At 36.0% G+C, this 26,375-nt stretch overlaps 1 protein-coding gene and 1 long non-coding RNA gene across 5 annotated transcripts in view; one reads left to right on the top strand and one right to left on the bottom strand.

Moving 5' to 3' along the window:
* The window catches only part of nlgn2a (neuroligin 2a), a 301,536-nt gene that overhangs the window by 99,291 nt on the left and 175,870 nt on the right, over window positions 1-26,375 (top strand). For 2 of the 4 annotated variants that reach the window (XM_009303066.5, XM_009303065.5), the window contains exon 2: window positions 13,637-14,422. In XM_009303066.5, coding sequence (XP_009301341.1) covers window positions 13,951-14,422 — 472 coding nt within the window. In that variant the 5' untranslated portion in view covers window positions 13,637-13,950. 4 annotated transcript variants of the gene reach the window in all.
* On the bottom strand, window positions 14,323-21,137 carry LOC141375350 (uncharacterized). Its single transcript, XR_012383254.1, has 2 exons — window positions 18,948-21,137; window positions 14,323-17,793 (listed from the first exon to the last, which is right to left on the bottom strand). It is a non-coding gene; the product is annotated as an uncharacterized lncRNA (long non-coding RNA).

Raw genomic sequence — 26,375 nt, 5'->3', positions numbered from 1 at the left:
TCTAATTGTTGGACAGAGAAGATACCATAAAGTCTGCATGAACTGGAAGTGGCTGAGACTTTTATTTTAGTATGTTGTTGTACTTCCTCCTGAAATTGAATATTGAGTAAGGGTGGCTTTGTTTTTGCACATCATTTCCTCATAACAAATTAATGGTATGACAGTATTCTGATAAAATGCAAGCTACACACAAAATATCTGCATAGTCAGTAGAGAAAATGATCTTGCAAAATGAAGCAAATATCACCTTCAGATAGAAGACAAAATGCATTATTATTATTATTATTATTATTAGTAGTAGTAGTAGTAGTAGTAGTAGTAGTAGTAGTAGAAGTAGTAGTAGTTATCTAATTGTTGGCCTAAGAAGATACGATGAAGTCTGCATAAACTGGAAGTTGCTGAGACTTTTATTTTAATATGTTAATTTACATCCAACTGAAATTGAATATTGAGTAGGGTCGCAACTTTGTGTTTGCACATCATTCCCTCATAGCAAACTAACGGTATGACAGTATCCTGATAAACACAAAGTAGCTGCATAAATATAATGAGTAGGGAAAATTTGCTTAACTGGAAACAACTAAGCTTAATTAATATAAATATTAAAATATACAGAGTGCTACAATAATAGTGAGAATAGTTAATGCATATTTCATAAAATGTTTAACATTGTAATATTATATATACATGTCCTTCATATATACATACGTGTGTGTGTGTGTGTGTGTGTGTGTGTGTGTGTGTGTGTGTGTGTGTGTGTGTGTGTGTGTGTGTGTGTGTGTGTGTGTGTGTGTGTGTTTGTTTGTGTGTGTTTTATGTGTGTGCATTTAAAGCAGTATAGTTCTTAAGCTAATTTAATGTAATTAACAGTTACAAATGTATTATAAAATGCATAATTAGGATTCAAATAATGTTTGGAAGAGCTGTGTGTGTATTAATTAAGTTGTTGCTACATAACCATAAACAGTCTGCAAATATCCTTCTATATTTTTTCAGCACAATGAATTGTTTGTTTTAATTATTATTATTAATTAAGCTAAATATCCCTCCTTCATATGCATGTCTCTTCATATTGCCATTACTGCAAGTTAAAACAGTCTGCTTTGTAATAAATTGTTGTTGTTAGTAGTAATTGTGAAGTACAATTGATGAGTACAATTCATTGTGCAGACATTAAAGAACAAAAACAAAACAAAAAATTAAATAACAAGCAGGAAAATGTACATTACCCGCACATAAATGTTTAAAAATCATAGTAATAGATACAACATAATATAGAAAGACGTAAAAAATAACTGAACTTTGAATGAATGTTGAATTTTTTGTTACATATTACATAATTTTACTAAAGGGATTTTGAGTGCATCTTTTTTTATCAATCTAAAATATTAATAAAAAAATTATGAATGATCATATTCCTTAATCAAAAAAAAAAACAATTCAGAATCAACAAATGAATAAAATGGTGAAGTTTTAGATGCTTATGTAAATATTTATGGCTCAGTGTTTTGAAAAATGCCTTTTGAAAATATAGATTGTATAGTCAAAAATATTTGTATAGTCATAAATATCGGTACTGAAATATTTAAAATGATACTATCTTGCATTTGGTCAGTATTGATACTGGCTTTGCTGTTTTGCGCTCTCTCGCACTTACCAGAAGGAAGATTAATAATTAAGTAACAATATTAAGACTTTAACCCTTTTGTTTCAATCGAAAAATAAAAGTGCACTAATTTATTATTATTTTTTGTAATTTATTGGCTTTTGGACTTTATGAGCTCTATTTTAACGATCTAGGCACAAAGTCTACAGCTCATGGCGCAAAAGCATAAAGCATAAAAGTATTAAGGGCATGTCCGAATACGGACTTTGTAAGTGGAAAAACTGAATGCTTCACTAGCAAGAAAACAGTTAAACAGACCATCTGGAGCGAGGATAAAGAAAAAGCCTTCATTTGGCCTCTTTACTTTCTTTTTACTTTTTTTTACTCTTTACTTTGCACCTTTACTATCTTGGATAAGTAAAGAATGTTGTTGTAAGACATTCATTAGCCTACATATCTAATTTCATTTGTTAAGCACAAAGATTTGTTTTAAAACTACTTCTAAAATTCAGTTCCAATATTCAGCAAACTAATAAATATAATAAAATATAAATATAAAAGAAGTGTGGTCAAAAAAACTGAGTTATATCCAAACACACATCCTATTCTTTTGGCTCATATAGTCCAAAATCCGACAGGTTAACAAATCTAAACTTGTTTTTATTAAAGCAAATGTAAATATTTATATAACAAATAATATTGCTAATTATATTAGTAACATTATAAATGCAAATGGTCACGAAGGCATGGATATTTTATATTTATGTAGAAAATAATTTTTTTGTAACATTTTAATACATTAATTGTTTTTATATGTAAAGAAATTGTGTGTTGCTATACATCCTATGTGTATTACGCAATGTGTAATCTCTTGAACCTGCATAGACACATAACTAACGCACTGTGCTCTGGGCTTTAGATCAGCATTCAGCTGGTCAATGGCACAGTCTATTTCAGTTCTTCAAAATAGCAACGCGCCAACAATGCACCTTAACACATCTCTACTTTAGACCAGAATGCCCAATAGTGCACAAAGTGGCGCAAATGGGTTTGCTATTAAACAACATGGAGCAAAACGTTAAAACTAGGAACGCACTGGTCTGAAAAAATTGCAACTAATTGCGCTAAACACATCTTGGACCTTATTGCGCCCATACACTGCTGATGTACCTAGTAGAAGTAATATATAGTTTAGTATTTTTATTTCCCTTTTTACTTCATGTGCGTACTTTTAATGTTATGGAATTTGTTCCCCACGTATCGAAAATGGTATCGAATATCAATAATTTTCATGGTATTGTATCTAAATAATAAATTCCAGTATCGTGACAATACTAATAGATAGTAGTTGAAATCTACAGACAGAATTTTTTTTAAAGCGACAGAAGGAATACTTAATTGTGTATTTTTGTGTATGTTTGCTTTTCATTCAACTGAAAACAGAAGAAGGTTTATTAAAATGTCAAAATCTCAAAATGGTCCATAAAAAGGCTCTCTTCATCTGAACTGTTTTGAAAATATTAGACTAATTGGTAGTGTCTTATCATTCATTCATTCATTCATTTTCTTGTTGGCTTAGTCCTTTTATTAATCTGGAGTCGCCACAACGGAATGAACCGCCAACTTATCCAGCACATTTTTACGCAGCGGACGCCCTTCCGGCCGCAACCCATCTCTGGGAAACAGTGTCTTATCATTATTATATATTTTTTTGACTACAGGAATAAAGACAAAATTTCCAAAGAACAAGTGAGAAGAACTGAACAAAGCAGCACAGCTATACTGTATGAATTAGACATCTGGCACTACATGAGAGAGGGAATAGATTGTGAAAGAATGTGTTTACGGCCTCTGCTGTCTTGTTGTAAGGCATTTTGCCCAATAGAGTATGACATGAAAAAACAGGGATTGTGTGCCACACTGCAGGCAAAAATAGCTACAGTACATGAAAAGCTACACAATCCTGAAAACAACTCAACTACTGTCACGCTACTGAGATTGTAGTTTAGTTATTAGCATCGCTACTTTCATCTGCTAACAAATCTCTGACCAGAAGGTAGTCTCTGTGCTCTATTCTGTTTCTTTCCATCTCTGATCTGTCATGTTTTCTTCTTTCCCTAAATCTTTCCTCATGCTCTCTCCACTGTTTTTCCTCCTTCCTGCTGATTGGCGGTGGTGTTTTATTGTTTAGGGAGCGTGTGTGTTTGATGTGTGACTGTGTGTGTGAGTGTTGTGCAGTTTGTTTGGTCTCTGAGGTTTAATTAAAGAGCAGCCAGAGAATCCTGTCAATGGTCCCACGACTCTCCTCAAACCCTAGAGTCGTCCTCTTCTATTTTACACTCCACAGAACACACACGCACGCACGCACACACAGAGTGAAAAAGAGAGTGCTGAAAAATGATGAGTTGTAGGAGGGATTATATAGAGAGAGCCAGTTCACTTTTCAGTTTTATTGACAGGGTTATTACTTTACTGCTGGGAAGTAGTTTTGAACGATGGATCCTGAAAAATGTGTCTGCTTGTGCTTGGTGTAATTTGAGGGTGCATAAGAGTTGTTAATATGTTTACATTATTTATCATAATGTTTCAGAAAAACTGAGTTGATAATATTTAAGATAACGTGTTAATTTAACCAATTATTATTAATAAGATATTTTATCATAAGATTTTATAAAGAAATTGTCCTTTAAACATTTCATTTAATACATTTTTATTTTATTTGTGTTTTTTATAGCCCTAAAGTCTCCTCAAGTAGGTTCTTTAGCAACACCAGTATTTATTTATTTGTTTTTTTTGTCATGGGGACATTAACATTGGCATTTGATAGGAGTGTAACCGATCACGGTTGATCCGTAATCCATTACAATCACAACGCAGAGTTGAAAACGCACCTGACCCGCAGCTTAATACTTTTTTAGAATTTATACGTTAATCCAACATTTATAACAATTGAAAAGAGATCGTGTATGAAAAGCATGTGATGTGTATGAAAGCATTTTGGCTTCCCTGTAAAATATAGTGATGACGGAATAAATGCTTTATTAGGTTATTAATTAAAGGTGTTTTCTGTCACTGCTCGTTTAGCCTGCATTAATGCATTGAGCGTAAAGCTGCACAATTAAACATTAAAAGATCATGATCTCAATTCAAACCGGCACAGCATGAATGATTAATGACAGTGATTTCGTTAAGCTAAGCGCTGCATTCAAATCTGGGTTTGATCAAGCGTGATACAGTTTTTGCACTTTTTTAGTTAGTTAAACAACAATTAAATAACACAGATGTACTGGTATAACAGTTTATAGTTCGGATATAAACACTAATGTTTTTGGTAAAGATCAAAATCATCGTTTAATGGAACTTGACACTAGTGAATGTTTTAACAATTACTTTCTGTAATCAATCGGTGGAGACAAACAACCACCAAAATTATGTCACTGAATAGGTTTTCAAAAATGAAACACCTACAATGAAACAAAGTTTTATGTGTCAATTGTTGAAATATCCGACCCTTCTTATCTGAACAAACAGCTCAACTCCTTGTTCAAGCTCTTGTTCTCTCCAAACTGGATTACTGCAACTCTCTACTAGCGGGGCTTCCTGCTAACTCTATCAAGCCTCTTCAGCTGCTCCAGAACGCAGCAGCACGAGTGGTCATTAATGAACCTAAAAGAGCACATGTCACTCCGCTGCTCATCCGTTTGCACTGGCTATTAGTTGCTGCTCGCATCAAATTCAAAGCTCTGATGTTTGCCTACAAAGCGACTTCTGGTTTTGCTCCTTCTTATCTGCTCCCACTTCTGTAGATTTATGTGCCCTCCAGAAACTTGTGTTGAGTGAATGAACATCGCCTCGTGGTTCCATCCCAAAGGGGGAAGAAATCACTTTCCCGAACTCTCGCGTTCAATCTGCCCAGTTGGTGGAATGAACTCCCTAACTGCATCAGAACGGCAGAGTCACTGGCAGTTTTCAAGAAAAGACTAAAAACTCAACTATTTAGTCTCCACTTCACTTCCTAATCTGCAATTGCCTCTCTGGATATACCACTAACTATACCAAAAAAAAAAAAAAAAATACTAATACTTTCTTTCTTAGACTTTAGAGACCTGAAACTTGCCTATAGCACTTATTCATTGTTGCTCTTATAGTTGTGTAAATTGCCTCCTTGTCCTCATTTGTAAGTCGCTTTGGATAAAAGCATCTGCTAAATGACTAAATGTAAATATTAATAAAAAAATATATATATGATATGTTGTACAAGAAGTTAGATTTCTAAATTTAGCATTATCAGCAACAGTAGAAAAGATACTTTTTCGTATTGAATATTTTGCTTTTTTTCAGCTGGTTCTTTCTTGATTTTTATTTTCAATAAAATTACAAGTTCTGTCTGCTCCCTTTTTTGCTGATACGAAAAATGGAACTGATTCGTGACTCAAAAACCATAGTGTGATACCAACCACGAGATTTGTGATCTGTTACACCACTAGCATTTGACATTGTTTTACTCCCCATGGAAAAAAAAAACGGCTAATGAATTTAGAAAATGGGAAACTGTTTTAGCCAATACAGGCTCACTATGAATATGTACCCCTGTCTACATTTCTGGAGAGTGTGAATTATGTAGCCAGAGGTACATCAGGCTGCATTTAGTCTTTGAAATGAACTTTAGGGGCGGTAATGATGCTGCTTCTGTTCCTAGTCTTGCTACCAGCTAACCGCTTACCTCCGTATTGAAAGGAATTGGTGGGTCAGTCAGTCAGTGAGTCAGTCCAAAGCAAGCTGGCCTGATTGACTGAAGGTTGACCTTTGGTGGATTTACGCGAGAAGAGGAATAGGAAATTGAGATCATCAAAAAGCAAACACTGTGGCCTTTGGTGGATTTGCAAAAACAAAAATAGTGAGCAGATATATAAGCGGTTACATATTTCGATGTCCTCTGAAATGTAGACCTGTGTATGTATTCGCAATGAGCCTGGGTTGGTTTAAGGTGATTGTTGGGGAGAAAGGTCTAAATATAAAGTTTGAAAGTCATAAAAATCATTACATAATTAAAACCCAGTGTGTGTGAGAGCGAGTGTGTATAAAACTTATATCAATATATGTTTTTTTTTTTCTTTAATTTAAATTTTCTCTCTATTGAACTTCATTTACATAATGGGGGATGAAGGCAAAGGAAACACAATATTTAGACACTTTGTCTTGAAATATTATGAAGCAATTGTAAAGACTTGCAGTGTAATAATAAGAAAGAAAAGCAGCTGAACTGTTTTATTCCTTTCCCATTTCTGCCTGACCTCCTTAAATACCACATTACATATAGTCTACTGGGGGAATTATACCGGAGTTGCTATTGGATTTTACAGCATTTATCCGTATTTAAAGCACTAGCGCCTGTACAGGCCTTCGAGCAAAATACCAATGTCCTCACACCTCTCGTTTTCTCTCTCTCTTTTCCTCATTCTTATTTTCTTCCTCCAATCCATAGTTCTCAAATTCAAATAGCATTATTGGCATAACAAAAAGACAGACCCACACATGCGGCGACGGCGCTGTGCAAGAAACGCTAATGGCCACATTAAATGAGACTATTATAGAAGGGTGATAAAGTAATAGAACTGGAGGAGTCCATTCAGAATGATGATTGTTGCCACATTAACAATGATGGCGATGATGATGATGGTGATGATGATGATGAGGAAGCATTGTTTTGCTTTTTTAAATAGCTTGCCATTCACATTAACTGCACCACAGAGGTCTGTAATACCTGGAGATGCCACTCTGTTAGCGTTATCATTGCTCTCAATGGCGGTTGCGTGCTTTCAATTTTGGCGTTATTTGCTTGTTATTTTAGCCAATCATCTGAGCTGTGAATATAGTGTGACTAATTGCTCCGGAGCCACAGGAAATCATGCCATGATGATGTCGAATCTATATTGAGTATTACAACCCCAGGTATGCAAAAGTTGGGTCATTTTTGGGGCTGTTTACACCTGATCATGCTTTTTTTTCCTGATTGGATTGTTATTTGATCGTGAAAAGGGCAGGTATGCCTTCGAAATAATAATTTGATAGCTCAAACCAATTCTGTAAAAATAGCAATGATTAAAGAAGGGTCGGATACACTGCATTTTAAGTCTACGTAACCTTGGTAAATTTGCAAATTGTTCAGGATTTGAAGATCAGAATCATGTGTTTAGCAGAGACGCATTTATGTCTCATGAATCAGACAGCTATGCGATCACAGAAAAGTAAACATCCCTATAATTAAAATGCAGTAAAATCAGGAATATGTGATTCACCTATATCACAGGTGTCAAACTCAGTTCCTAGAGGGCCACAGCTCTGCAAAGTTTAGTTCCAACTCTAATTAAACAAACCTGATCAAACTAATTGAGTCCTTCAGTCTGGTTTGAAACCTACAGGTAAGTGTGTTGAAGCAGGGTTGCAACTAAACTATGACTCGCGTCTCACTATAGTTGTTAAGCATGATATTTAATACATCTTGTGGCGATGCGATGGCACAGTGGGTAGCGCTGTTGCCTCACAGCAAGAAGGTCACTGGTTTGAGTCTCGGCTGGGCCAGATGGCATTTCTGTGAAGAGTTGGCATGTTCTCCCCGTGTTCGCGTGGGTTTTCCATAGGTGCTCTGGTTTCCCCCACAAGTCCAAGCCATGCACTATAGGTGAATTGGGTAAGCTTAAATTGTCCGTAGTGTATGTGTGTGAATGAGAGTGTATGGGTGCTTCCCATTGATGGATTGCAGCTGGAAGGGCTTTTACTGCTTAAAACATATGATGGATAAGTTGATGGTTGATTCCACTGTGGCAACCCCAAATTAATAAAGGGACTAAGCCGAAAAGAATATGAAGGAATGATTGAATAATTAATCTTGTCTCTATCTAATGACTCTTCGGTCTTTTAAATCTATCAGGTAAAGTGTCACAGCGTCAGTACACTGCTTCAATCTTTCGCATTCACACTAATACTTAGTCATTTTAGCAAAAAACCTTAGATACTGTTGGTTGATTCCTGTTGATTGTGTCACCAATTTTTACCAACCATGTTTGTTGATGCCATTGTAACGACAAAGATCACTCTGCCTATTCATGTTAGGTTCCCGCAGAAAAAAATGATTGACAGGTGGTTATTTGTGTGTAACTTATCACTATTTATTTATAATTTGGTTATAGGTAAAACAAAGACCAAATAATTAATTTTTTATGAATTAATAAATTATTCATAAATATTTAATTTACCGCCGCCTAAGATGATGATGCCCATGTTCATCATGATTTTTCACATTAAACTTTGTACGATGGCAAATTGGTCAACATCGCCCAACCCTAATGAGTATAATCACTCTGGAGCTACAGGAAATTATGTCAGGGTAATTCTCAATGAATATTGAGTATTACAGTTTAAAAACACATTGGGCATCTGGACGTTTTGTTAAAGTACAATAATTCCAGGAATATTTCATTTGTCAAATTTTACTTTAACCATTTTCATTTACAGAAGTCTAATTAAAAGCATTCCTGGGTTTTCAGTGACCAAATAAACTGTATACTATAAATTAAACAAATTTTGATTTTATTAGATGATAATAATAATATATTTTAACAAAATTTAAACTTTAAAACTTTTACAACTTAATTCGCAAAGCGCTTCACACAAAAAGAATAAGGAATAAAAAACAGCTTTGTAGGACAATAAAAAAAAAACATTTAAAATAAAACACTCAATATCCATAAATACATACTAAAAATACACACCTCATGATTAGGCGAGTATAAATTAGTGCGTTTTCAAGGATAATTTAAACAATCTAAATGATGTCATAGTGAGGAGAGTTCCAGAGCCTCAAGGCCAGAGAAGAGAAAGCCTGGTCATAGGGCACAAATGAGTGAAGACGACTGTTAAGACCATAGAAAGAACGATCACATGTGGAGAAGTACAATGTTAGAAGTTCAGAAATTTGAATGGCTGTATACTTAAAAATAAAAATGAGATGGTACAAACCCTAATTTATATTCAATGCTATGTTAAAAAATGTCATCTTAATTTGTTTGACAGTTGTCTTACAACATTTGCCACAAAATGATGTGTTTTTGATGATGCTGAAGTTAAACCTAAACATAAAACCCTCAGTTATTATCAGATCATCTGTTTATCAACCTTTTTGTAGTGTGTTGCAGTTTCTGGTCTGCACCTGTTTGTGTCCTTTAGTGATATATATCTGACTCTGCCATCATCTGGAGAGCTGAGATTTAATACCTCTTTATCCATTAGTTTTTAAAGTTCACTGCTTACGCTTGACCTTTTGCCCTCCGTTTTGTCCATACTTCAACTCTAAAATCACATCAAATCCATTCGCATCATATAAATCTTTCTCTCTCCTCTGTTTTAGCTAACCGTTAACGTGCTTAAGCGTCTGAGCTAGACGCTCATGGCTAAATGCTAACACCATTTGAAATGAACATCAAAGTTTTAAAGCATCAGTCAGCTCTCTCAGGCGATTAGAGGCTTTAAAAAACAAAAGATGTGTTCACGGTGAAATGCGTCAGTTCTTAATTAGACTTCATATCCGCACAGATGATTTCATTCAGGATCTCGGAGCTAAAACATCTATTTTTAGTTTGTTAGTCACAAGTGACTGATAGAGGCTCTTTGTGTGGGAGTTTTGAGATGTTTGCCTTTCCATCACTGTCTCCCTGTTGCTGTCGTATTGTGTTTATGATTCTCCTAATGCCCTGAACGAGTCATCTAGGCTGTCATTTGCCTGCAGTATTGCTTTCTTCCAGGGTTTAAATGTAGAACCCAACGGGAGCTGCGAGAGCTGCTGAGTCATTGAATTTTTAAGCAACATATAAATGTTGAAAAGCATTAATATTTCATGGGAAGTCTTATGGTATTTTTCATTTCCACTTTTTTTTTTTTACTTTTCTGTCTCAAATGCAATTTAGTTTTGTCATTACAGTTTTAGGCAGGGAAACTAAAAGGTTAAAAGGTTAAAACCCTCATGAAAATTCTCCCTTGATAGGATGATTCACATACATATGAGTAGCTCACCATCATGACAAGATGCAAAGTTGTATTGCTTACAATGAATTCTTGCAGACATACTGTAGAATTCTCTTGAATATGACATTCACATGGATATTTTTTGTTCAAACATTTAACTACTGATCAGTTATTTGATGTGATTTTTTTGAAATGGTTAACTCATGGTTGCTTTATATTTCACACTGATAATAATTTAGCTGGGGTAAATTAATTCTACATATTACTGTTGTTTTACAATTTAAAAATGTTATTTATATATTTGCAGTGTCATTGTCATACTAGATGCATACATACTCACATAATATACTCACGCACATTCTCACATAATATGTTGGGGACTTCTGTTTAATCTTCCTAAATGGACTTTTGAAAGCAGGAAAGAATCAAACCATAGCATTTTTTATGTATCTTCCTCCTTAAAAACTAAGCTAATTTATCAATATTTACATTAAAACTAATTCAGTAATGTTTACAATGACTGTCCAAACCAAAATAATGTGAGACGCATAGCTTGTGGGTTGCTAAACATCTAACTGTAACATTCTTACTTACACTGCATAATTCCATGCTGCACATGCTGTGCACCGCTGTGTGGAAGGAGCACCATAAAAGTGGCAATAAGCCAGCTCTGGGTAAAATAATAATAATAATAATAATAAATACACATGCCAACCTACCCAGCAGGCACACAACATCATTAGGTTAGGTTTAGGTCATAACGTCAGGTGACAAAATTCAATGTCTGGCCAGCATCTAAGGAGAACGTTGATATTTGGCTGATTTTAGGTTGTTTTTGGAAAGTGACCAAAATCTAATGTCTGATGGTGGTAACGTCCACACAGCATCAAGGTGAACCCTGAGTAGACGTTGATATTTAGTTTATTTTAGGTTGATTTTAGGTTTGAAATTGGATATTGACATCGGCCTGACGTTGAGTTCTGATGTCAAACCCGATTTTCATTTCCAAACAAAATCCAACGTCCCCACAACGTTGGGGTACATTGGGGCACAACGTCAATATGACATCATGTTGAAGACCTATGCCTGCAGGGTCACTACTAAACTACCTGTTTGGCATGCTTTTTTATTCTGGGTTGGAAAAATAGGTGTTCATAGTGTTAAAAACCCAGGACTAAGTAAAAAACCCTGATGGGAATACTCACTCTGTTTTGAAGTTTTACATATTTAAAATGTTTGTGTTTACCGTACCATGTGTGTTTTAATTTTTCATCATATGAAGCCTAATGGCTTGATTGTTTTTTGAAACAATACTTGTATGTGTTTATTTTCATGATTGCATGCCTATTTGTTTGTTTGTTTGCTTGTTTGATTTTATTTTTGATACTGTGGGGGAAGTTTTAGATTTCATAAAAAATATTCTCATGTGTTTGGAAGAAGGATGAAAAATTGCACACAATGACAAAATTTGCAATTTTGAGTGAACTATACCCTATTAATACAATAAGTTATCTTGGATAATCTGTATTATAAATCATATGTATTATAAATTATACACTCAAAAAATGCAAACCACTTGCTTGATTCGCAAAATACAAATTTGTCTTCTGGAAAAGAATGAAAGGAGTTCTGTTAGTTCTGTTAAATAATTAATTCTAGTTGTTTGAAACTAAATGAAGAAATAATTAAATGAATTAGATGAGAACTTGTTGATTTAATGAGATTTAGGCTCTTCATATGAACGACTCTTACTGGTGAGTTACAGTGCGCCTCCATCACAGTAGGTGGCGGTATGCACTTATAAGCTGATTCGCACACCACCAGTAAAACCTTATAAGAAGAAGTCACTGTGCATGCTTAGCTTAACAGACTAAACTTTTGGGATTCTGCAGTTGTAGTGTTCCACAATGCACTTTTTGCTTGTTGATGATTTAATTTTTGCTCTGTTCCCTTCAAACAAGCTACTGGGGCATGAAAACTGGTGCGTGAGCTTAAGCAAGACTGATGTAGTGATTGAATGAAGAAGATGCACAGTTGTAGCTGGACAGAAGCTCTGCTAGTCAGCATTTATAACACTGTTTCTTTAAATAGGGTGCTAGAGCAAGTAAGCTCTGAGTGGAACAATCATTAATGCTCAGTTCATCTTTTTTTTTTTTTGTAATTGGTATTTCATACCGTTGTTTTCTTCCGTGTTACTATTTAAAAGTTATTTACAAATGCTCTTGTTATAATTTTATGTTTATTTGTGTTTAATGTATAAATGTTAGTTTTTCTGCTAAAAAGATACCTTGATATATATTGTGAGGATGTGAGGCATTATACCTACTGGTAATTTGGTGTAATCACAGCGAGTTGGTTGCAAGTTAAGAATTTCAATGCTGCCAACTAAGACAAATCTAATTAAAGCAATAAAATAGATTTTAATAACCATACATGGACAAGACTTGTTGATATTACCGTGTTGAGTTGAAGTGTTTTACTGACATTGATTGAATAAAAATAAACACAACCTAAATATTATAATTCAATTAGCGACAAAGAAGTTACACAGACCTATTAGAACCACGTTGAAATTACAAGTTTATATTGTGTTCATATAACACATTCTAAGCAGTTTAAGTTTACTTGATTTGTTTAGATGCACAATGGGTGCTACGATTATATCATGTTGATTCAACAAGTTATATTTTTGAGTGTATGTTGTCACATTTTTATATTGCAATATCTTATTAAGATGTATTGTTACCAATCATTCTCACCTCCCAACTAGGATGCATAACAATGTTTAGACGGATGATAACCCAGAGCTTTACAAGGGTACAACTATAAACGTTCACTGTATAGACATAAAAAATGCTAAAAGTCAGATTTAGAACACCATGACACTGACCAAATGTAAAGATTTCTATTTCAACATGTTTGAAGTTCACATGCTTGACTTAGAAAGGGTAGCAACTTGTAAATGACCCCCTGATCACTAACCCATTCCTTTCTTGTTGTTCTTTACAGGATCAGCTGTCATCTGTGTGCTCTCTTCAACTGACCCCATGAGGACGGCTCAGGGAGATGGAACGTAACAGACTTCTCACCTTTACTCTCTATAGCATTTCCACAAAAACTCACCAGGGCTGAGCACAACCTCAGCTCCCCGTCCACCCCAACCCTTCCACAGCCCCCCATTCCTGTCCTCCCTATTCTTGCTCCTCAAACAACCAAAATAGAACAGACAGGGTCACATTTCTTACTCTAGCAGTCCTTTTTACTTCACCCTTACCAATTAAATCAGAGGCCAATAAAACAGCGAAAAACAAAACAGGACAGTCATGTATTTGCCTCATGCCTGTAAACGGGATTTGGGCTATGCCCACAATTCAGAGGTCACTCACACAATAGCTCTCTTCTGGTTGGCACTGTGGATCACTTTGGCATCATGTCAACGCATCGATCCTGGCACTAAATATCCTACAGTCACCACAAACTACGGCAAATTGCGTGGGATTAAAAAAGAGCTTAACAATGAGATTCTGGGTCCCGTGGAACAATATCTGGGCGTTCCTTATGCCACAGCGCCAATCGGAGACCGTCGCTTTCAGCCACCAGAAGCTCCAGGGTCTTGGCAAGAAGTGCGCAATGCCACGCAGTTTGCCCCGGTTTGCCCGCAGAATGTTCATGGTGTTTTGCCCGAGATCATGCTGCCGGTGTGGTTCACCGACAGCTTGGACGTGGCTGCCACCTACATTCAGAACCAGAGTGAAGACTGTCTCTACCTCAACGTCTATGTGCCCACAGAAGATGGTGAGTGTCTGACACTACACAGCAAAGCATTGTGGTTATATCTAATAGAGTGCAACAGTGCCGTACTCTTTTTCAGCTGCCATGTTTCTGGAAGTATTTTTTTTTTCATAGCGATTGAAAAGCCTTTTTAAATCAATCAATCCTGAACAAAACCAATCATATACGAGGTCAATCACATGTGTTTAAAAACAAGACTTTGATTAACACTTTTAATCGGGGAAAAGGGAAAGGTGGATTTGATTTAATTGGAAATATAAATACAGTGGTCCCTCGCTATTACGCGGTTCCCTTTTCGTGACCTTGCAGTTTTGACGATTTTTTTTTGTGCAATTTGACATGCGTTTTTTTTTTCTACAGCCCATTGTGTTCTGCATCCTGATTGGCTGTAGACCATTGTCAATCAATCTCCTCCCTGCCTCCTGTACAGTAGAGTATGCATTCAGCTTGCCTAATTAGCATAAATCTTTGATTGCTAGCAGTTTGTTTCAACAAAGATGCAAAAAGGGATGTAACTGTCCACAGCAAGACCACCGTAAAGGGGGTTGCACACCCGATGTGCTGCATGCAAATATTATTGTATTCGGATTTGCATACCGGCACCGCAAGTCTGCAGTGCACAGCACACTGTTTATATTTCTGCTATGCCACAGAGCACTATCTGAATAATTTCATTTTAAATAACATGTGAATGTGCACGTCCGTGTTTACTTCCAACTGTCATATATGCGGCGCATTCCGGTGTCCGGAGTCTGCTTTAGTTTTGTGCATTAGTGACTGCAGGAAAGAGAACATTACACTGGTTGTCAACATTGTCCGCACAAAAGCTAAAAAGCTTTATGAACCTTTTGCTGACAGTGATGAATGTTTGCACCTGACAACAATTTTGATCTTTGGTTTCATTCTATAATACCGAACTTATTTTTCTATGAAGGTTTGAACTTTGAGAGTGTTTAAACAAGAGAGAACAGTGTGAAAATGTTAATGCCTGTCTGAGAAAAGTGTATAAAAGTGAGGGGTTTTATAGCCTTATCTATGATAATTGTAATGAATAAAGCGGACTGCTTTCGGATTTTGCCTATTGTGGATTATTTTTAGAACATAACTCCCACGATAAACCAGGGACTAGGCATGGGTCGGTATAAGATTCTGACAGTATGATCATTTTGGATAAAATATCATGGTTTGACGGTATTGCGATTACTGCTCTAAAATATATATTTTAAAAATGTCTGGGTAAAAAACAAGAACTTTTTTCCGCTTTGAACACAATATATTTTATTTTGAGAAACATTTTAAGCATTCTGGAACAGTAAAACACCTATCTTTTTTGCTGCAGATACTGTTGTCCTAAAAAAACTATTTAAAAAAGTAAATAAAAATATCTTATACATACCTTAAGAACGGTAGCAGAAAATTTTGGCGGTTTTTAAAACCTTAACTTTTCCAAACCGCGGTATACCTTGAAAACGCCTACGAGGGTCCACTGTACATTGGTTTTAAAATATGTGTATATAGGAAGAAGTTTGGGGCTGACTTAATTACAACATTTGAAGTTTGTTTGTTGGTTTGTTCAGTTTTTGTGAAACTTATATTCTTTTTTTCTAGAATCTGGCTGTTGCACTCAATGTAATGGAACCTATAGAATAGCATGTATTTCCACATGCATGCTGTTCTATATTGTACATGTACATGAAATGTAAAAGTTGTCATCATTTGCTAATTTCACTTCACTGTCATTCCAAACCTGTTGGACTTTATTTCTTCTGTGCAATACATGAACACCTAAAAAAGAAGATGCTTTTGCCTTAATTCAAGTTCTCTGTTGTTTTTGAACCACACTGACTTCAACCATGGACATAAATAGTCAACATTCAAAATGTCTTTTCATGTTCTGTGTAAGAAATATATTGTACAGGTTTGAAATGACATAAGGGTGAGTAACGAATTACGGAATTTCCACTTGTGGTTGAACTACCTTTTTAACACTACAAAGTACCATACAGTAAGTATGAAATGCCGATTTCTGCCTTTGAACTGCTGTGCAGTGTTAGCAGACCTTGACTAAGGACACGTCCTTGCGTTCTCCCAGTTATGATCAGTCCACTGCACTCTGGATCAGGAGTTGTCAGGAATAGTTTACCCTTTGATTCACTTTAAAAGTGAGGCCAGCTGGAAAGACTAAAGCGTTCTGGGAAATTACTTATGCTTCAGTACAAGACATACGTTTACCACAAATTGCAATAAATTGATGGAGAGTTAACAAAGCAAATAAGTGGTTGACTTTTTAGACTGAAGTAAAAACCCTCAACATTTGTCTTTTTTTTTTCTCTTCTCCTCTTCCAGTTTTTTTTTTTTTTTGTCTTTTTTTCTTTTGAGACAGAGCAAAGTGGACAGATACTCTCAGAGGATGGCAGGAGCTGATTTGCGAGGAGGTGTTTTTCTCTCGCAATTAAGGTTCCAGCCGCCAAGTTGCCCAGAGAAACAAATTATTGACATCAGCAGTAATTTGCAATCTCAGAGCCCTTTTTGCTCCTTTCCACTCAGTTTTTACCTCTTTTTGGCAGTCAGCGTAGTCCTTTTGTGTTTACATTGGTAATTGTCTTATTTAAGCAATTCTTCCAGTGATGAAAGAGTGTTTTGTAATTTGCAACTCGTGTTAATGAAGAAAAAATCCCTACACTTACTTAGAAACATAGTGTATAATGCCTCATAGCACATCATCAGCAAACTCCAGCAGATTGCATTCTAACAGAACAGCTGCATAGGCAAGCATGTGTGTGTATATTCTCATCAATGTTTGTTTTTTTTTGTATGTATTTTATGACACCATCAGCATTGTGTCTCTTTTTCTTCCTTCCGTTTTTCCTTCTCTTTTCCAACACTCATTTTCATCCCACATTATCTCTTTCTATGTGCCATGTGTCTTTCACAAAGCCCCCTGCAAATCTGTCAATTCCTAGATTCCCAAACGTGCCAATTCCCATTTTCACAAATCCTCAAATTCCCTTTAATCCACTCACTCTCTCCCAATCCTGCACACCAGAGTCGCTATTTAGAACAAAATATGTTATCCATGCATCATGTTTCTGCACCAAATGGTCGTGTGGATTAATGTATAAATTAAGCTGTACATTCCTATACAGTATGTATGTATACTGCAATGGTAAAAACTGAGAGCACTCGAAAACTCTCGGGATTTACTCCTACTAGTTATGTGTTTGGATACAGTTCTATAATTACTTGTAATCTTGTAACTACTAATACAAGTTTTCCTAATTTAATAGAAAAATGTTGTCGATTAGAGTGTTTATTTTTTAGGGTGTCTGCAGGGTCTTAAAAAGTCTTAAAATGACTTAAATTTCAAGAAGGCTCTGTTCTTGGGCCACTTCTCTTCTCCATCTACACATCATCTCTAGGACCAGTCATCCAGAGACATGGATTCTCCTACCACTGCTATGCTGATGATACCCAGCTATACCTCTCTTTTCATCCTGATGATCCCTCGGTTCCAGCTCGTATCTCAGCCTGCCTGTTGGATATTTCACACTGGATAAAAGATCATCATCTTCAGCTAAACCTCGCAAAAACGGAAATGCTTGTAGTTTCTGCCAACCCGACTCTACACCATAACTTTTCAATCCAGATGGATGGGGCAACCATTACGGCATCCAAAATGGTGAAAAGCCTTGGAGTAACGATTGATGACCAACTAAACTTCTCTGACCACATTTCTAGAACTGCTCAATCGTGCAGATTTGCACTCTATAACATCAGAAAGATCCGACCCTTCTTATCTGAACATGCAGCTCAACTCCTTGTTCAAGCTCTTGTTCTCTCCAAACTGGATTACTGCAACTCTCTACTAGCTGGGCTTCCAGCTAACTCTATCAAGCCTCTTCAACTGCTCCAGAATGCAGCAGCACGAGTTGTCTTCAATGAACCTAAACGAGCACATGTCACTCCGCTGCTAGTCCGTTTGCACTGGCTGCCAGTTGCTGCTCGCATCAAATTCAAAACTCTGATGTTTGCCTACAAAGTGACTTCTGGCCTAGCACCTTCTTATCTGCACTCACTTCTGCAGATCTATGTGCCCTCCAGAAACTTGCGTTCTGTGAATGAACGTCGCCTCGTGGTTCCATCCCAAAGAGGGAAAAAATCACTTTCGCTCACGCTCACGCTCAATCTGCCCAGTTGGTGGAATGAACTCCCTAACTGCATCAGAACAGCAGAGTCACTCGCTATTTTCAAGAAACGACTAAAAACTCAACTATTTAGTCTCCACTTCACTTCCTAATCTGCAAATGCCTCTTTGAATATCACACTAACTAACTGTACAAAAAAAAAAAAAAAAAAAAAAAAAACTACTAACACTTCCCTTCTTAGACTATACAGACCTGAAACTTGCCTTTAGTACTTATTCATTGTTGCTCTTATAGTTGTGTAAATTGCTTCCTTGTCCTCATTTGTAAGTCGCTTTGGATAAAAGCGTCTGCTAAATGACAATGTAAATGTAAAATGTAAGAACTTTTTTTATATTTTAGGCCTTAAAAGTCTTAAATACATTGAAATATAGTGTTGTAGGACTTAAATAATTTTTAAAAGGTCTTATGTCCTATGTCCAAGTAAAGCTACTCAATCAGCTGACACCTAATCACCAATAATCCATCAGAAAACTTTTTTTAAATGTATTTAAGTTGGTATTGCAAAGAGATACAATTCACAACAACTGTTAGACATTTTTACAGCTAATTCACCACAGTTAAATCGCCTTATCAAGGAAAGAAAAATAAAGCATCACATGCCTTTACATGATTTCCCATTAATACAAAAACTATTTACAAAAGTAACCAGGCTATATATGTATAAGTCTAAAATTTTATTCATAATGGTTTTAAAACGTCTTAAATTTGTATTGAAGAAACCTGCACAAACCCTGATTTTGCATAAAAATTCTGTAACTAGAAGTGCTTTGTTTTCAGACATGCTTTTATTAATAGTTAGTTTCAATAGAATTTTCACAATTATGATAAAATAAAAAGTTGGCAAAATATTTTTAGTTGAAGTCTGGTAGTAATCAGACCTTTATAAAATAAAATAAATATTGAAAGTTTACTCACACCCATATCTACTGTAATACATCCAGTAAATCCACATACATAATCCAATACATATTGTGCTGGGCACAAGTTTTAAGCCAACATTAAATCTATTATTTTACTTGACCCTTAACCACAAACCAGTCATAAGTCATAATTATTTATTTTTTGTTTTGTTGAGATTTTTATTTACATGGTGATTAAATTATCTTTCACCAGATGTATGGTTTGTTAGGATATGATTTAGGCTTAGTTAGAGTTTGAATTATTTTAGTTTTATTGTTTAAGACATGTAAGAGACAATGTTGGAGACTGGCTGTTTGTTCCGATTTGGGCTGCATTTCTACCAGTGTTGTTAGCAATATTGTCTGAATTGATGGAATTATGAATGTTGAAAGTACATGTAGGTTTACATTAAGTCATTCCTTCTGGAAAGGACTTTAGTTTCCAGTATGATAATGATCCGCTAACTGCAGTGAAATCCTATTTGGAGTAAGAAAACAGCTGATAAAACACAGACAGTCATGAAATGGCCTCAACACAGTCCAGACCTGAAAATTATAGAGGCTGTATGAGATCACCTAAATAGAAAAAGAAATATGTGACACTACAAACCTAAAGAAGAACTGAAAAGGAGCCTGATATTACACAGCACATTACAGCAGAAAATGTCAGGACAATTAGAACAAAACAGTTCAAGCTGTGCTTGGTGCTAAGGGAAGCCACAAGACTATTGCTTCAAGAGGAGATGTTGTGCTGTTGTTGTTGTTTTTGTACATTCCTATATTTTCAATTAGTTTTTTTATAAACAGACTGAATGATTATATATTGCGCAAAAGCTAACAAAGCTGGAATTGTGCTTAGGACTTTTGCACAATACTCTATATAATACATAAAACTGGAGTATACATGCACAGATTCCCTCTTTTAGAAATGTGTGCATGCTGTGCTGCAGTTTATCTGTGTGAGAGTTAGAAAAGGGAGTGGACAAGAGATCAAAGCTACTACATCACTTACTATGTGGGGACTATGTTGGACCCCCATGGCCCCAGGCAACTTCTACAGCTGAATATAGTCTCATTATTTGTCTCTCTTTTGTTCGTGTTCCTTGGACTATATATACAGTGACATGTCCTATAGCCTCTTTTAGAGCTGAATTGAGAATTCTTAGATGCTATCAACAATTTTTTTGTAACAAAATAATTATATTCACTATCTGTAAGATGCAAGTCTTCAGCTTACTAAGGTAAACGTAAATTGTAATATTGTAAAATGCACTGTAATTAAAAAGTTTTTTTGTGTGCATATTGTACATTTTAATTCAATCATGTGATGGTGAAGTTGGATTTGAATCTGTATTTAATGTCACTTCATCCTTCAAATGTCATTGCAGTATCTTGATTTGGCGAACAAGAAATATTTGTCATTCTCACATGGACAGCCTTTATGTGAAACAAAAAAGTTTTCCAACAGTCAACTCAACTCAACTCAGCTCAATTTATTTCTAGAGCACTTACAACCAACCACAATGGGTACCAAAGTGCTGTTCATAAAAACACATGATGCTTGCAAACATACAGTACATGGAACCAAAGTACAAAAACTCACAACACATGATTAAAAGCGAAAAAAATTAAGTGTGTTTTCCGTGACCTCTGAAAAGACTCAAAAGTTGGAGATGTTCTTATGGAGAGTGGAAGATTGTTCCAAAGTCTTGAAGCTGCTACTGAAAAAGCTCTATCACCTCGACATTTCAAGTGTTATCATGGAACTTGCAAATGGATTTGATCCTTAGAGTGAAGAGTTGTTATAATTTTTTTTTTATTGTTTTACTGTGCTTTGTTGTTTTTACTTTCTTGTAAGCACTTTGGGTTTTAGAAAAGTGAGTTATAAATAAAATGTATTATTATTATTATTCATAGTTACAGTAGTAACAGCTATAGTTACAGTATGTTTCTATCCAAAGTTGCGAATTTAATATGCGCAAAATCACATAAAATATTTGCAAATAAAGCACTTGTTTTCTTCCAATGTATTCAAGAGAATCACTTCTTGAGAAACCAGCATGATATTTCCGTAATAAAAATTAATGTAGCTGCAAGTGAGGAAACCACTAGATTTTTTTCCTCTCCATAATAAAACTGTAGTGCTTTAGAGCGACAGACGCCACAAGCAATTCACTGTTATGTTATCTCAAGTTTGGATGTGTACTGTATGTCCGATATTTAAGAACATTAAATCATGTTAAATCATTCTGGGAGGAAATTATTACAAAATAATATTGGAAATAGGCGTTTGCTAAGATGTTTTTGTCAATCAATGACAATCAATTGTCTTTTCAAGCCACATTTTATATGAAGCACGTTAAAAATGGGTTTTGTAAATGTGCTTATTTGACTCATTTGAGTACATGTTTTAGAACTGATTTGCATGTTGGAAATTCCATACAGCATCTTGTAATTAACATTCTAAAAGGGCATATTAAAATAGGTGGATATAAACAAAGTTAATGTGAAAATATATTACAATATAAAATACAATTCTGCTGAAAAATTGTATTAATCTATTCCCCTCGCACCCCCATCCCCTTCTTTTTTAACATGCCATTTTCTTCTCTAGTCTTCTGCCTATTAGTAATTTATTTTAAAAGATCAGATATGGACATCTTTCTTTTATTCAACAAATAAATGTGGTGGAGCAAATCATCATAATTATAATTTTGCGAAAGATAATTCCTTTTTTGGATGCTTCTCTCTTCTCTTTCTCTTGTCTGGTGGTTACCTAAAGGCTTAATGAATAATCCTTGGAAGAAACTTGCAGGACACTGTGAAGGCCAGAGGATGATCAATTAAAGGCATATGTGTGCAGGACTGATGTGCTGGTTTTAGCATGGCTGTGCACTGCAGCCCTCTTGATACTATCACAGGCATGTTAATGTAAGCCTGCCTACTCGCTCTTCACTGTCAGATCTATTATAAATAAACAAAAAGCTACAGGGTTTTGTCAATTCACTTGAAATAAAAACAATTTGATTAGTCAATAAACATGCTAAAATCGAATAGCTTGGCTTTACACATTGCACTGAATATATGACATAATTTTAAAGAAGCTACAATAACAGACATTGGTGTATGCTATGAATAGTGGTAGGGAAAAAGATGGTGGTGGTGTTCTCTAGAGCGTAATATCAGGTCTATCATGACAGATGCATTCAACAGGGCAATAAAATTGTCTGTGACAGAATATAAAGTACTGTTATTGTTTCAGTGAACACTCTTTCCTGATGCATGTGGCCATAACCAGCTCCGCTTAAAATGTTATTTCAGAACAGAAAGACAAATGTGATGTGTTTGACACAGAAAATCGAGATCACTGTATGTGTAAGAGAAATGATCGCAAATGCACAACACAGTGAGAGTGATTGTTGCATCCTACAGTAGGCTCATTCTAAACACTTAGCCCTATATACATTTCTGGAGATTGTAAATTATGTAGCCAGAAGTACGTATGGCAACATTTCGTCTTTAAAACGATTGCTACAGGGCGGTATGAGCATTTACCGACTGACAGTTTACCTCAGTATGGACGGCTTTCCCACTGTTACCAGTTTGTCCAGTTAGCTCGCCATGTACTTCGGGGGACTTGAGATGCAGAGAGGAGTTGACCACAATGACGGGGTTTGAGTCCGGCGAAGAATGGTTCCAGAAAGCAGGTTAGACAAAAAACAGAGGCCAAAATATTAAATAAACAAGTAAATAACAGGATGAGAATGTGGTAAAATTTGATAGCTGTAAAAATTAGGCAAAAGCTTTTTTTTTCTGGATGGCTTTTTAAAACTGTCAGTTGGATTTAGGGTAGTTGGTGGATTGGTCAATCGGTGTTGGTTGGATTTAGGGAAGGAGGAAGGTGGGTCAGTCGATCACTTAGTCGGTCAGTTAGTCGACAGCGGCCTCTGGTGGATTTACGTGATGTGGGGAGAAAGGAATTTATTTTTATTACTTTTGCATTTTTCTTTTTATTAGAAAAAAATGTTAGACTAACAACAGATTAATCAATCTTTTTCTTTTGTATGATACCATATATTAACCTAGCATACTTCTTCTTTCTTACTGTGTTGCATACTTCTTAGAAAGAACTGCTGACAAGAAGAAAGTAGCAGAATAAGAATAAATCTTGTGCGGGGGGCTTTGCTCCAGACTTCTGTCTATGCTTGTAGACGTTGTGAAATATATTTAAGGTTACTTAACTGTTCAGTTTTGCCATGGAGAGAAGGGTTGCAGCAAGAGAAAGTATGTTTGGGTGCAATGGCCAAAGGACTGCAGACTGATGAGTGACGTTACACCAAACTTCACCTGTTAATATTAGTTGTGTATATATGCTGGAGTCAGGGAAATGTAAGTTAGTTGCGAACCTCCTGAATGTAATTCTTGTATAGCATTGGAGTAATGTAACCCAGAGCTCTGTCCTCGAATTATACATTTGTATCTAATAAAATACTATTTTTTAATTTTTGGCATTGAAGACAACCCTCTCCTGGCCTTTTTTTTTATTGAACACACATGGAATTGGGTAGATATTCCAACAGTGAGACCAACATACGCAAATGGCACTTGCGAGAGAACTTTGAGATCTCAAAGAGGATACACAGCGGCCTCTAGTGGATTCGCGAAAACAAAAACTGCAAAAAACTGTATTTCCTGGAATGTATTTGCCGCTGTCCAGACATGTATATATCGGTAAGTTTTCAGAATGAGTCTGGTTTGGATTGATTAGAATAGCAATATAATATTCATTCATTCATTCATTTTCTTGTCGGCTTAGTCCCTTTATTAATCCGGGGTCGCCACAGCGGAATGAACCGCCAACTTATCCAGCAAGCTTTTACGCAGCGGATGCCCTTCCAGCTGCAACTCATCTCTGGGAAACATCCACACACACATTCACACACACACTCATACACTACGGACAATTTAGCCTACCCAATTTACCTGTACTGCATGTCTTTGGACTGTTGGGGAAACCGAAGCACCCGGAATGCGAATGCAGGGAGAACATGCAAACTCCACACAGAAACGCCAACTGAGCCAAGGTTCGACCCAGCGACCTTCTTGCTGTGAGGCGACAGCACTACCTACTGCACCACTGCCTCGCCCCGCAATATAATATATAAAAGCAAACATATTCATGATTAGATTAATAACCCCTCACTGTTTTTTTTCCTTTGATAATGTTCTTGATAATGAATAAGTTCTGGCCGTCACAAAATAAGTTTGTTGCCTGTATTGAATTAGTTTATGAAGAATCATGAAAACTGTGTTTTTTTCTTTAATGCATCCTTTTCTCAAGTTATTTTGAAGTACTTGAAAAAAAATTGTTTGGGACCCAACCTCCCCACCCGCAAATTACGCCGCTGATAACATACCTTATTTTGAAGTATACAAAAGGCCTTAGAGGTAGAAATGAGAAACAGAAGAAAGAAATGAGGAGATGCTTGAAATAAAGACAAGATTGGAACTGCACTCTTGTTTTCTATGGGAAGGAAATCAAAACTGCTTCGGAGAGCACCTTAGTGTTGGTTTGGAGGGTGTTTTTTAATTAGCTTCTGGAAGCTCTGAGGTATTCTGAATATAGACGGACTGTTGTGAGGCCTTTGAAGTGTTTGAAGCCGAGATGCGCGAAAGCAGCTCTGTGACGCATGACAAGGAAAAGCACAAATATTACATACAGAGGTCTACAGGCTACAGCTGGAAGGTTTGAGATTTTGACTTTAAACAGGGTGTAACTCAGAGGTAGTCTGCTTTTAGCAGTGGCATCATTGTCATATTATGACCAAAATGAGTGTTCTGAATGAATAAAACAAACATTTTGCCTTCTCTCCCTGTTCTAGCTTCGTCTTTATAACAGTATTTCCCTCTTTGAGCTAAAATAAAATCCAAAGGAAGGCTTTAGTTTTGCAGCAAGGTCAAAGCAATGGAATCAGTAAGGTCAGTTTCTCAGCTTAAGAGTTTTTAGTGCAGAGTAATGAGAACAAATTGGTAACTTTCCAGCTAAGAACGTGTTCAGGCTTACTTGAAATTATGTGTGTGTGCGAAGAAATCCCAGAGCAGAATTGTTATATTGTTAGACTGCAGCGCAATGAGCTTTTGGACAGGAAGTGTGTGTTAATGAATGTGTCTATTAGGCTGTCAGCTCAAGAGAATAACAAATACTCAATTAAAAGAGCGAGATAACAGCTGATGGACAGAAGAAGAAGAATAAGTCGCGAGTTATGAAGATGTAAGGCGCATGAATATACAGCTAAGTGAGACTGAATAAGCGAGGGTATTGAGATTTGAAATAAAAGAAACATTAAAGGGGTCATGAGCTGAGAAATCAAAATTCACTTGATCATTTGAAGCATAAGAGAGGTCATTGTACTCTAAAAACATCCTTTAGTTTTCAGAACTCTAAACTTTCTCATTAGTCTGAAAATGTATTGAAGTTTATTCAAGTTATATATATATATTCACCGGCCACTTTATTAGGTACAACTGTCCAACTGCTCGTTATTGCAAATTTCTAATCAGCCAATCACATGCCAGCAACTCATTTAGGCATGTATGTACGATCAAGCTGATCTGCTGCAGTTCAAACCAAGCATCTGAATGCAGAAGAAAGGTCATTTAAGAGACTTTGAACCTGGCATGGTTGTTGGTGCCAGACTGGTCTGAGTATTTCAGAAACTGCTGATCTACAGAGGTTTTCACGCACAACAGTTTCTAGGGTTTACAAAAAATGGTCTGAAAAAGAGTAAAAATACCCAGTGAGCAGCAGTTCCGAGGGTGCAAATGTATTGTTAATGCCAGAGGTCAGAGGAG

This window comes from Danio rerio, chromosome 7, assembly GCF_049306965.1.
Source record: "Danio rerio strain Tuebingen ecotype United States chromosome 7, GRCz12tu, whole genome shotgun sequence".
NCBI classification, from domain to species: domain Eukaryota; kingdom Metazoa; phylum Chordata; class Actinopteri; order Cypriniformes; family Danionidae; genus Danio; species Danio rerio.
Note: the sequence above shows the minus strand (reverse complement) of the source record. Positions and strands in the feature narration are given on the sequence as shown.